Genomic DNA, 14318 nt, shown 5'->3' on the forward strand with positions numbered 1-14318 from the left:
GAACGATCAAGGAGAGGGTTGAAATGAGGTATGCTCAACATAAATGTATGCCTGTATGAAAATTAAAAATAAATTAAATTAAAATTTAAAAATAAGTGTTAAAATAATAGCTCACTTTCTACTGGTCAATGTATTTTCATAACCGTCCTATTCCATCCTTTGAATTCATAAAGGTAGAAAGCATCAATTCTGGTTATCAGACAGTAAAACTGAGGTGGAGAGAGAATAAGGAGAGGCCCAATAAAAAGAAACTGGTCATCATTAGAGCTAAGAGTTTGGCTCAGGTCACAACTAAGATCTGAAATGACTTTCAGAGCTGTGTTTAGAAGGTAGAAGGAGAATATGGTGCTAACTTTTAAGTTTAGAAGTAAGGTAAAATAAATCTTCCAGTTCAGATAAACTGACATTTACTCAAACTTTCAAAGACTTCAAACTATCTTCCCCAGGGTTTTTATTTGTATGTAAAAGACTTCTATGTATTCAGTGCAGTCAGCAGTGTGAGAAAAGAGGGTCACTGGTTGGGCTGGGCTGCAATATCATTTTGTCTGTATTAGCCAAAGTCAGAAAGATTTGCTCCAATGTTACTTGTTTGACAGAATAGTCTTCTAGATTGAACCGCACTTTAGCTTCCTCCATAATTTCAAATACCTTAGACAAACAAACAAACACAAGGCAAAGTTATCATATAATATCTCTAGGTAACCCTTTCCCTACTCTACCTTCTCCAACCAGGACACAAAGAGGGAAAGATAATAAAAAAACATAAGAAACAGCTTTCCTGTACTGCCCCCCCCACAACTCTGCTTACACATGCTTTTAGACAGAATCTCTACAATGTAGCCCAGGCTGGACTCAAATTGCCTCAGGGTACTGGGACTGTAGGTCTGCCCATCCATGCATACCTAATCATCCCCACTCTCTTGCTGAACATGACATAATAATATAACTTGGGGGTCAGAATTTTCAATCAATTAAATTCAGGTGGCCTTGGAAAAGTAACTCAAAGTTTCTAATTCTCTGATAATTGGATTTTCATCCATACACTTAAGTCCCAATGTTTTCTATTTGTCCTCTATTAATATGTTATACTGAATTTTGCAATCACCTTTCCCCAGCAGATTTCTTTGCTTGGAATATAATAGCCAATAATGCCTTGAAATTCCTGGTTTTTGATGTTACCTAAGAAGAGAAAGATTTTTGATAAGTTAGTAATAGAGAGGATCATAGTGTTTCTTTTTAATAAAAAATACAGCACGGTTTTATAGTGTTGGCTAGCCTGGAACATGCTGTATTGCCCAGGGTGGCCTGAAATTTGCTGTGCATCTCAGGCTGATCTTGAGTTTATGGCAATCTAACGGCCTCTGCCTCTCAAGTTCCAGCATTATAGGTGTGCATCATCACACCTGTCTTTGGATACTACTATTTGGTACTTTTGAAGAACTATGTAATTTCTATTTCAACTGTCCACACAAACGGAGAGAGAATATGTGCAGTTAATACAAAAGATGGCATAATCCTAAGATTGTAATCATTAGCACGGATGACCTTGATTATCTCAATAGATTTACTTCTTTGTGAAATACTGCCTTATTACTTACAGTTTGAAAAATTGTGGAGGGTTGGCTAATTACATCTCGTATGATCACTTGCAAAACCTGAGATTTATATGAATCCTAGTGTTTGGTAGCAATACTGTAGCCACTTCTAATTAGTGGGATGCATTCATGTTCATTATTGTATACTTGGGAATCACCACCAGTGGGATTAAATGGGATTAAAATGTTTTAAAGAGAAGCTAAAATAAATGTCAATAAAAGTGGAAATTCTTTTGTAATGAGTTCATACACAGAATTAAGAGTAGCTTTAAAGTTTTCAAGTTTTTTTTAGTGTGAAATATATTGAGCACACATAAATAGGGTATCGGAGGATTCTGTTGTTATGAAAAATGTATGTTGTTTCTTTTGGGACGCATGCCATTGAACACAGGCTTCGAGAGCACACAGCCTCACCTCCTTCCCTTTCTCCCTCCTTACTTTGTGTTTGCCGTTGATGATGTAATCTCCCAGCTTCCTGCTCTGGCTGTCTGCTGCCATGCTGTCCCACTCATTATGGATTTTAACTCTCCGAACCACAAGCCAAAATAAACTTCTCCTAGAAGTTGTCTTAGTTCTAGTATTTTATCACAGCTAAAAGTCACTAACATATATAGCTTGGTGACTTACAGTAAAGTTAAATGTAGTTAACGCTCAACACTCCAGATGTTATCCGTATTGTTGTGATCAGACTCATTTTCTCTCCCTTAAAGGCAATCGCTTTCCCTGGTTTCTGTGGTTAAGCATCTCTTAGCTGTTCTTTATTGTATTATTGCGTAAGAGTGGACTCCTAAATAGAATTGTTTTGTTTTGAATTCTCTGTGCTTCACATGATGGGACACACATACTACCTACTCTTTTTAATCTGTATTTTTCACTCGAATACATTGTCCTCTGTAGCCATATATTATTAATTTTCATTACTCCAAATTTCTAGTGTATAGGTATTTCTCCTATTGTGGGCATCTAGAAGGGTATCTAGGCTTGCAGACTGCTCCCACCACACCATAGACTTGTACCAATAGGTAACTGTAGAATAACAGAATATGATTGGTAGCAGTTCATAAAAGGCAATGTGTTCTTCATCTCAGTGTTTCCGGTGTCATTTTATGTGAGAGAAGCTAGCTATCCCTTGTGATGACAAGACTTCCATGTAGCAGGAAACTATCAACAGCCATGTGGACCAGTCTCTTTCTTAGCAGGTCTGCCACGCCCAATGAGACATCAAATGATTCAACACCATGAGAGACCCTGGACCAGAAACACTCAGCAAAGCCATGGAAATTATGAAATAATAGGTGGTCACTACTGTCTTAGACTATTAATTTTTTGGTAATCTTTATATAGCAATATATATATATATATATATATATATATATATATATTTCAGTTTGGAACAATTACATATAATTTTGATTTGAACATTTTCTACATTCTGGTATTTGTGTGAAATTAGTTTCTAAGAGTGTACTGCTGAGGCAGAAGTTTAGTATCTTCCACAATACTAGATACAACAAAAAATTTCAAGTATTTTCCATACTTTCAGCTATAGATAAGTGTGCCCCATTTATTCATACTGTGCTAGTTCTTGGTGTGGTCAGTCATCTACATGTTAACTATCTTGATGATGTATATTTGCATGTTATTGCACGTTTTAGCTTGTCTTTCCTAAATGACAATTGCTTATCACTTCATATGTGTACTGACTGCTTTGGTTCTTTCTTACAGTATAAACATCACACCCTCCAAAGCCTTCAGTTTCTAGACTGCTGACAATATCAAAATGACCACTGGCTATGTCTAGCCTGGCTATGGATAGTGCCCGGTCTTGTTGGCAGTGGTTTCAGTCTACTCCTCGCTTATATTTTGAGCTTCTTGGAAGACACTGTCACTTAATTTTTGTTATAATGTTGTCTGTGTGTTTTCAGTCTTTCTTTTTTATGTATTCTATTTTGTGTGTGCATGTGAAATCTGGAGATTCAATACTAGGCTACCATAAACAATTGCCACACCATAGTCATTTGTTTTTATTTTCAGTGAGCATAATTTTCACCTGTGAAGTTTTTACTGTCTTTTTTGCAAACTGTATTTGTTCCTTTTTCATAAAAATTCTTTACCAAAACATCACATACACATTTTGTTTTTTTTGGAGCCAGCATCTTTCTCTTTAAGCCTGACACCTCTATGCAGACCAGCCTGGGATCACACTCATAGAAATCCACCAGCTTCTACATCCTGACTTCTGGGATTAAAAGTGTGGGCTACTGCACCCAACCACAAATAATATTTTAATGTCTTGTACATAATTTTAGTGAACCTATGTAGACATTTCTACTCAATATTTTAGGAGTAAGAGAAGGGACCATATTTTAAATTCATTTTATGAGAGGAGATGACCTTGATCCTCAAATTAAGCAATTCTAATGGCACAAAAGGAAAATTAGACCAATACACTTCTGAGTACAGATGTGCACACACTAATCAAATGCTAGCAACTTGAGTCTATAAATGTATAAAAGTAGGATACATCACATGCCAGTGAGATAAAAATCAGCCAGTATAACTGTCCATAATGAGAAAAATATGTAATTATTTTGATATATGTATGAAATAATTGCAAAATTTAATGATTATAAATAATTAAGATTCATGGTAACTTAGGAAAAGGATAGCATTTCAACAATGTACCTTATTCACCTTTTCCAACTGTGGTCCTGGAGACTGAACCTAGGGCTTCATACATGTTACACAAGCACTGTACCTTCAAACTACACTACCATTTAGTTTTTACCATTTGTTTTGAGACAGTCAAGCCAGACAAGCTGGCCTTGAACTTGTGATTCTCCTGCCACAGCTTCCTGAATGGCTGGTTACAGGCTTATACCAGCAGACCTGGTTTCCTTACATACTTTTAATAGTCTTCTATGTCTTGACCTCCAGTCAAGTATAGTAATGGATTCATTCTTTAAATTCTATCTATTTTTCTTCACATATTTTTTTGTTTGTTTGTCAAGACAGGGTTTCTCTGTGTAGCTTTGGAGCCTATCCTGGCACTCGCTCTGGAGACCAGGATGGCCTTGAAAACTCACAGAGATCCTCCTGCCTCTGCCTCCTGAGTTCTGGGATTAAAGGCGTGTGCCACCAACACCCGGCCTTTTCTTCACATATTTAAATGCTCCATTGCACATATTTTGATCCTTTACTGATGACAGTGACTACTCAAGTTGGAGAGCTTTTGCTATAGCTTGAATGTTTGTCCCCTGAAATTCATGCTGAAGTTTAGTTGCCATTTTAATGGTGTTAAGATGTGGGGCCTTTGGGAAGTCATTAGATGAGCTCATGAGGATGTGTCCCCTAGGATGACATCAGTGGCTTTATGAGAAGAGGGAAATAGATGAGTGTTATCAGTCAGGCTTGGTCTGTCTCCCCATGTGACTACTTAGGCCAGGTTATGTCAGAGGGGGGAAAGGCCTTCTTCCAATCCTGAGTGCATGTAGGATCTTTAACTTCCCAGCATGCAGAACTGTGAGCAAAGCAAACTTCAGCTATTCAATGTCAGGTATCTATTCACAGCAATAGAAAATTGACTAAGATATTAATCAAGCCAGAAGACTTAAAAGGCTTGTCACATCTCTGCTTAGTGATCAGAATACAGTTGTGGAATCAGAAACAGATGGTGTTAGTGTGCCATGTGTACAGAGATGTACTAACTGAAGTTAGCATATAAAACTGAGTACATCTACAACACAACTCCTGCACTGAAGGTTCAAGGAACATTAAGAGAGAGAGGAAAGACTGTAGGAGTTAGAGGACCAGGATGTCTGCTGTGAGATTGTATCTCTTAGAAATGCCAGGGAAGCTGTACTCATGATACTTCCCCAGTATGGCTAAATAATGACAGTATGAGTAGAGATGCTAATGTAGAAGGGGGGAGTCTCAAGAAGTCTCACTCCTAGAAAAGAACTACAGGCAACTGATGATGGCTGAGAGAGGGAGGATTAGTCTTTCCTAGGGACGAGCCCCCTAATTGGTTATCCAATACAAAGTGGTCAGCCCTCAGTTCATATGAATACAAGACACAAAAACAGACTAAGTAGATTGCATTTATATGTTTTCATGTTTATACAATAGTAACAATAGTAATAAAGGCCATCAGTTAGAGAGGAAGTGAGGGGGCATGGGAGGGGTTGGAGGGATGAAAGGGAAGAGGGAAGTGGAAGTGGTAATTATATTTTAACTAAAAATATTAAAATCTAAAAAAAAAATGAAGGATAGCTTTCCTCTCTGATCCCCATCCCCAGTAGATCATGAGGCTCTTCTCCTTCAGCCTTTCTCCCCTCAGCTCATCCCATTTGCCTCCAGCACCAGCAGGCATTCCTTGGGAACATACCAGCTGAGCAGGCTAGGGAAATAGGTAATCTGACTGAAGACCTTCACCACTCCCTCTCTCTTCCAAATCCAATCCCCAAGTTCTCATCCACAGCTGTGCACCAGAACACCTGCTGCAGCTTCCTCATCCCCTGCCCACATCTTCTGTGGACTCCATAGACCGTCCCCTCCTAACCCCCTCCCAACATGTGTTGCTTTTTTGTAGCCCCTAGCTGGGCCATGCACTCCCTACCAACCCACAGGCCGCTCCTGCCGGGGAAGCAGGTGGGTGACTACAGATCTTTTTTCCTCCTTTTGTTCCTTCATATCTAATTCCCCAGTCTCAGCCAGAGCTCTATAGTAAACCTTCTGGGGTGACCTCACTTCATTCTTTCCCAAGGAGACTAAATAAGCAGACTAAATAAGCAGATTCACTCTTCTCCTTCCCGTGAACCCCGTCGGACCACTAGCCTATCCCCATTCCTAAGTGTCAGCTCCCAATACCTAGAAACACTACTTGGAACCCCCAGTGGCCATACCTATTGGGTCTACAGAAAATTTCCTACCAGACAACACACAGACACCATACTCTCCAAAAAGTCAAAGAGGAAATATAAATCAAGGAACAAAACACCTACTCAACAAAGACAAAAGCAGACAGATATCAGCACCCAGAACTATAATCTTCCCAAATCCAGATGCCTAGATGCCAGTGTAAAAACACAGAAAGTAACTGCCTGAATATTCCAATATAGCTGAAGTGTAAGAGAAAGACCTTAAAGCAGCCCGAATGAAGATGATAGAGGTCTGTAAAGAGGAAATTAATAAATCCCTTAAAGAAATTCAAGAAAACACAGACAGTAGAAGAAAATGAATAAAACTGCTCAAGATGTGAAAATACAAACAAAATCAACAAAGAGAAAAACAAACATGGAATTCTGGAAAGGAAATAGTTAGGAATTTGAATAGGAACTATAGAGGCAAGCCTCAACAGAATGCAAGAGAGTCTCAGGCATTGAAGATATGATGGATACATCTGTCAAAAATGTTAAATTAAAATAATATTCCTGACACAAAAATTTCAGGAAATCTAAGATACCATGAAAAGACCAAATCTATGATTAACAGGAATAGCAGAAGGAATAAACCCAGGTCAAAGACACCAAAAATACTTTCAACAAAATCTAGAAGAAAATTTTCCTAGCCCAAGATGGACATGCCTATAAAGGCACAAGAAGCTTACAGAGCACCAAATTGATTGGACCAGAAAACAAAGTCCCCTCGGCACAAATAATCAAAACAATAAAAATATAGAACAAAGAAAAAATATTAAAAGCTGCAAGGGAAAAAAGAGCAAGTAACATATAAAGGCAGACTTTTAGAATTACACCACACTTCTCAATGGAGACTCTAAAAGTCAGAAGGGTCTGGACAGATGTCCTGCAGATTCTAAGAGACCACAGATGCTGACTATTTATAATCAGCAAAACTTTCCATCACCATAGATGGAGAAAAATAAGACATTTCATGATAAAGCCAAATTTAAACAACATTTAATCTACAAATCTAGTCCTATAGAAGGTTCTAGAAGAAAAACTCCAACCTAAGGAGGTTAATTACAACCATAAAAATACAGGGAATAAATAATCTCAGACCAGCAAAACCAACAGAAAGAAACTTTCTCTTTGACCGATACCACCACCACCACCACCACCACCACCACCACCACCTCCAAAATAACAGGAATCAACAAACATTGGCCATTAATATCTCTGATATCAATGGTCTCGATTCCTCAATGAAAAGACACAAAATAAACTTCAAACTAAAACTAATCACAAGAGACAAGGAGGACACTACATATTCATCAAAAGAAAAATCCACCAAGATGATATTACAATTCTTAACATTTATGCCTCAAATACAAGGGCATACATTGCCGATAGCCTTTATTATTTATTACAGGATATAATGATTGATATTCAAGGTGTCAACCCACAAGAATTAGCTTTGGATGGAGAGAAACTCATTTTGCAAAGTCTATAAGATATACAGAGTCCAGAATATCTGTTGCTTCTGCCTGTAATTTTATGCATATGCTAACTGCATTCTTCACAGCCTGTATATAATGTGTGTATGTATCTCATGAATAGTTTCCCAATCAACTGGGCATTTTTATCTGTGGATTGTCAAGAAAATGACTCTTACTTAGCTGAAATGTCTAATTAACATTAATACTGTTAGCCTATACAGAGTTTTGATGACTAAAATAAATACGAAGAGATGCTGCCCAAGTCAGGAGTTACAAGTTTCCATTAAGGGTTGTCTTAGAGCACAGCTTAAGAAAACAGTTGTAATTTCCCCAGCTGCCAAGATAGCCACCTTACATTATCCACTGATATAAAACTTTAAAGTAGCTTTTAGATCAGACCAGGTGATTTACTAATTGGGCTTTAAGATAAACTATTTACAGAAAAATACAATCTTATTTACAAGGACATGTAGCCAGCTGTGTGATTTGTTGAGACAAGGTAAATAGTAACTTAATTGCAGTGCCAGGGACAGTAATTAACTCTGCATGAATTCCTAACTCCAGTCTTATGGCCTTTGTTTAGACACTACAGGAAAAGATTCCCTGACTGGCCAGGACTAGTTAACAAAATATAAACTAACTTCATAGTGCTGAACAAAAGTTACAAGCTCCCCTTTCTATGGTCAAGGGTTGCATTCAGGACAGAAAAATATACCTTAAGATTTAAAATGCCTTTAATGTCACTGTGCCTGGGAGAGTGCTGAGTGGGCTCCTCTGTCATGCCACTCCCCATTCCCCCTGCAGCTAGGGCTGCTACATTCTCTAACAGCACATTTGTAAACAAATAGTCTCCAGTTTGAGAAAACCTGGCCTTTAAGACCACTAACCACAAAATGTTTAAGATGTTTTATATACTCAAAAGTATAGAATACAACATACAATTTCTTTATTTCTCTTATTAGTTTAGTCTTATAAGGCTATCTCTATAGATAATATGACAAAAAGACTTCTTTTACAACTGTGGTTTGCAGCCTACTATTAGGGAGTTACTTGAAAGAAAGTGCTCTTTTCTGTTGAAATGACTCTGTTTCTTAACATTTACTTAAGAAATGATATATAACCATAAGATGAATTCCTGCAAGATTTTGTGGGTCTTTATAAGCTGTGTAGAACAAAGAAGCTGGCAGAAATTAGCAGAATAAGAGAAATTGGCAGAATTCAATATGGCAGATTTCATCATGAAAGAATAAAGATTACTATCATTAAGAAAAAGCATATGCTTCACCCATTCTTTTTTTTTTTTTTTTGGATGCAAACTGCATGAGGCTTTATTGTTGTTTAACGAGCTAACCCCATGTTAGCTCGGGTCTTTCATCCATCCACCATGGGGGATTGCTACAAAAGACAGCTTGTAGAGTCTGCATAGAGATCTTATAGGGCAGCATAAGGAGAGTGTCTAGGGGGTACGAACAAGCTCAGGATTGGTGTGCCTCCAGGCTGGGAGGGTTTGCCCTGTGTTGATTGGCTTGACCCATTCTTTCATCTGAAATCCCACAGATAAAAAACAAAGTCCTAAATTCGATATTCTGTGGAGTTTTTTCATTGAGCCCTGCAAGCAGCCCAGAAGCAGGTTCTTTTGGGTTACTGTAATCCATGTTTGTAAAAGAAACACTACCATAGTGTAAATCTCTTCAATACCCCACTCTCACCAATAGACATGTCATCCAGATAAAACTAAACAGAAATGGGCTTAACAGATTTTTACAGAAAATTTCATCCAAACACAAACAGATATAACTTCTCCTCTGCATCTCATGGAACTTTCTCCAAAGCACAGAAAGCAAATCACAACAGATACAAGAAAACTGAAATAACTCCCTGCATCCTATCAGACCACCAAGGATTAAAGTTGGATATCAACAACAACAGAAACAAAGGAAAGCTTACAGACTCATAGAAACTGAACAATTCTTTACAAATGAAAACTGGAAATTAGTGAGATCTCATAGGAGCAACTTAATAACACACCAGAAAGCTCTAGAACATAAAGAAGAAATCACACCCCAAATGAGTAGATGGCAAGAAAGAACCAAACTCAGGGCTGAATTCAATAAAATAGAAATGAGAACAATACAAAGAATCAATGAAACAAAAAGTTGGTTCTTTGAGAAAAGCAACAAGATAGAAAACCCTTATTCAAATCAACTAAAAGATACACAGAGAATATCCAAATTAAAAAAAAATCAGAAACAAAAAGGGAGATATAACAACAGACACCAAGGAAATCCAGAGAAATAAATATCAGATGAAGAATTTAAACAAAGCAGACATTAAAAGTCTCCCAACTAAAAAACCCAGGACCATATGGTTTTAAGACAGAATTCTACCAGATTTTCAAGAAGAGCTAATGCTGATATTCCTCAAATTATTCCACAAAATAGATACAAAAGGAACATTTCCCAATTCATTTTATGAGGCCATAGTTACCCTGAAACTGAAACCACATACAGCCAAAGAAAGAGAATTACAGACCAATTTCCCTTATTAACTTACATGCAACAATACTAAAAAAATACTTGCAAACTGAATCCATCAAAAAGATTGTCTACCATGATCACATAGGCGTCACCTCAGAGATGTAGGGATGGTTCAATATATGAAAATCAATAAATGTAACCTACCATATAACTAAAAATTAAAGAAAAAAAACATAATCTTTTCATTAGATGCAGAAAGGGCTTTTGACAAAATCCAACACTCCTTCATGATAAAAGTCCTAGAAACTAGGGATACAAGGGACATACTTAAACATAATAAAGGCAGTTTACAGCAAGCCTATAGCCAGCATCAACTTAAATGGGGAGAAACTCAAAGCAATTACACTAAAATCAGTAACCATTCTTTCCATATGCATTCAACACAGTACTTGAAGTCTTAGCTAGAGCAATAAGACAACTAAAGGAAATCAGGGGATTCAAATTATATAGGAAGAAGTCAAAGTATCTTTATTTGCAGATGATATGATAGTATGCATAAGCGACCCTAAAAATTCCACTGGGGGAACTCCTATAGCTGATAAACACTTTCAGCAAAGTAGCTGGACACAAAATTAACTTACAAAAATCAATAGTGCTCCTATATACAAATGACAAATGGTCTGAGAAAGAAATTAGGGAAATGACACCTTTCATGATAGCCTAAAATAATATTAATATAAAGCCTCAAATAATATAAAATATCTTGAGATAACTAACCAAGAAAATGAAAGATTTATATAATACAAACTTTAAGTCAGAAGATGGAAAAATCTCCCATGCTCATGGATCATTATGATTATTATAGTAAAAATGGCCATTCTAACAAAGCAATCTACAGATTCAATTCAATCACCTTCAAATTCCAACATAATTTTTCAGAGATCTTGAAAGACAATTCCAAGCTTCATATGAAAAAAAAAAAAGATAGCAGGATATTTCCAGAGATCTACAAGGATGATACCTATATCCAGGTAATAGTGGAGAGGCTACCCTAAATGCCCTTCCCCTATAATGAGACTGATGACTACTTTATGTGCCATTCTAGAGCCCTCATCCAGTGGCTGATGGAAGCAGAGGCAAACACCCATAGCTATACACTGAACTGAAGTCTGGAACCCAGTTGCAGAGAGGGAGGAATGAAGATCAAAGGGGTTGGGACCAGGCTGATGAAACCCACAGAAAGAGCTGGCCTGACCAAGGGGGAGCATATGGACCCCAGACTGCTGTCTGGGAGGCCAGCATGGGACTGATCCGGACCCCTAAACGTGGATGTCACTGAGGAGGCCTCGGCACTCTATGAGGCCACTGGTAGTGGATCAGTATTTTTCCCTGGTGTAAGAAGCGACTTTGAGAGCCCATCCCACGTGAAGGGATGCTCTCTCAGCCTGGACACATGAGGAGGGCCTAGGTTCGGCCCAGGATGATGTGGTGGACTTTGGGTAGCCCCTGTTGAGGGCCCTACCCTCCCTGGGGAGCAGAGAGGGGATGGGGGGCTGGTAGGGTGTTGGGGGAAGGGTAGGGAGAGGGAGAAGGGATTGACATGTGAAGCAAGCTAGTTCCTAATTTGAACTAAAAAAAAGGAATAATCTGAAAAAAAATCCTGAACAATAAAAGAACTGCTGAAGGTCTTACCATTACTGATTTCCAGTTGTACTACAAAACTATAGTAATAAAAACAGTATTGTATTGGCATAAAAACAGACATGTTGATCAATGGATTTATCTTGACCCAGACATAAATCTACACACCGATACCCATTTTTTGATAAAGTAGCCAGAGACACTGGAAAAAAAAGCATCTTCAACAAATGGTGTTGGCCAAACTTGATGTCCACTTATAGAAGAATGCAAATAGATCCATGCTTATCAACCTGCACAAAACTCAAGTCCGAGTGGACCAAATACCCTAATATAAAAACCAGATGCATTGAACTTGATAGAAGAGAAAGTGGCAAATAGCCTTGAACTCACTGACACAGGAGGAGACTTTCTGAACAGAACAACATTATCACAGGCATTAAGATCAATAATTAATAAATGGCCCTCATGTAACTCAAAAGCTTCTGTAAGGCAAGGGGCAGCATCATCTGAACAAAGCAGCAGCCTACAGAATAGGAAAAGACATGTACAAACTCCACATCTTATAGAGGGCTAATATCCAAAACATATAAAGAGTTAAAAAGAACCTAGACATCAAGAAAACAAATTACACAATTAAAACGGGATACACATCTAAACAGAGAATTCTTAATAGAGAAAACACATGACTGAGAAAGTTTTAAAGAAATGTTCAACATCCTTATCTATCAGGGAAATGTAAATCAAAACTACTGTGGCATTCTATCTTACACCTCTTATAATGGCTATGATCTATAACAAAAGTGATAGCTCATGCTGGCGAGTATGTGGAATAAGGGGAACATTTATTTATTTCTGGTGGGAGTGAAAACTTGTGCAGCTACTATGGAAATCAGTATGGTGGTTCCTCAGAAAGACGGGAATTGGTATAACTAAAGATCCAACTATACCACTTGTGGGCATATACTCAATGGACCCTTCATCCTACTTCAAGGACACTTGCTCAACCACATTTGTTGGGGCTGTATTTATAATAGCTAGTAACTGGAAACAAGCTAGACATCCCCCAACAGAAAGAAAATTTATTCAATGGAGTATTACTCAACTGTTTAAAAAAATAACATAAAATTTGCAGGCAAATTGATAGAACTAGAAAACATCCTGAATGAGAAAATACCCAGAAAGACAAAACATGGTATTCACTTATATGTGGATATTACCCATTAAATAAATGATAACCCAGCTACAATCTGTAGACCCAGAGAGGTTAGGTACAGAGGAAGGGACTAGGAGGACATAGATCTTCCTTGGAGAAGGAAACATATTTTATTGGTAGACTGGGTGCTGGAGGAGGTGTGGAAAGGGAGGTTCAGGTGAGGAGGGGAAGTGGGGTTGAGGGAGATGATGTGGGGAGAGACCATTAGAACTGCAGGGCATTTGAGCGCTGGTATGGAAACCAGTGGGAACTTGCAAAAATATAAGAAGGTGACTCTAATGAAATGTGCAGGCTGTCTCTGTCACCAAACCAATCTGGATTGGGTTGCATTCAATTGAGTTCTTGGCCAAAAGGGTCTCATGGAAATCTCCAAACCACCGAGGCTGTTGCCAAGACAACAGGTTTCTCTCCACAAACTGACAGCAAGGCCTCAGTTGCTGAAGACAAACTTCATATAACACACTGACCATGGAGAGGTTGAGCTAGTGCCTACATAGAGCCTTCACCCCCATGTTCTAGTATCTTTGGTACAGGAAGGTACCTAAAGAGAAATGTAAACACCAATCTAGCCACAGATCCTTTGATCTACAGTGCTGCCCTACCTGAAAATATGCTAGGGCAATGGTGGCATAAAGTTTGTGGAGTAACTAATCAATGTCTGATTTGACATAAGGCTTACTCCATGAGATGGAACCTGTGCTGGCTAGTCTTAGGTCAACTTGACGCACAAACTAGAAGTATCTGAAAGGAGGGGAATATAATTGAGAAAATGCCTGCATAAGATCTAGCTGTAAGGCATTTTCTTAATTAGTTATTAATGGGGGAAGGTCCAGACATTGTGCATAGTTCCATCCTGGGCTGTTGGTCCTGGGTTCTGTAAGATCAAGCCAAATAAACAGCATCCCTCCATGTACTCTGCATCTTCTGTCTCTAGAATCCTGCCCTGTTTGAGTTCCTGTCTTGACTTCTTTCAATAAGGAACAGCAATATGGAAA

General features: G+C 38.2%; 1 protein-coding gene across 1 annotated transcript in view; it reads right to left on the bottom strand.

Moving 5' to 3' along the window:
* Positions 1-489: 489 nt before the first annotated feature.
* The window catches only part of LOC100767045 (ATP-binding cassette sub-family A member 3), a 154563-nt gene continuing 140734 nt past the window's right edge, over positions 490-14318 (bottom strand). The window contains 2 exon segments of the mRNA XM_027410319.2: positions 490-648; positions 1106-1179. Coding sequence (XP_027266120.1) covers positions 490-648; positions 1106-1179 — 233 coding nt within the window.

This window comes from Cricetulus griseus, chromosome 3 (assembly GCF_003668045.3).
Source record: "Cricetulus griseus strain 17A/GY chromosome 3, alternate assembly CriGri-PICRH-1.0, whole genome shotgun sequence".
Classification (NCBI taxonomy): Eukaryota; Metazoa; Chordata; class Mammalia; order Rodentia; family Cricetidae; genus Cricetulus; species Cricetulus griseus.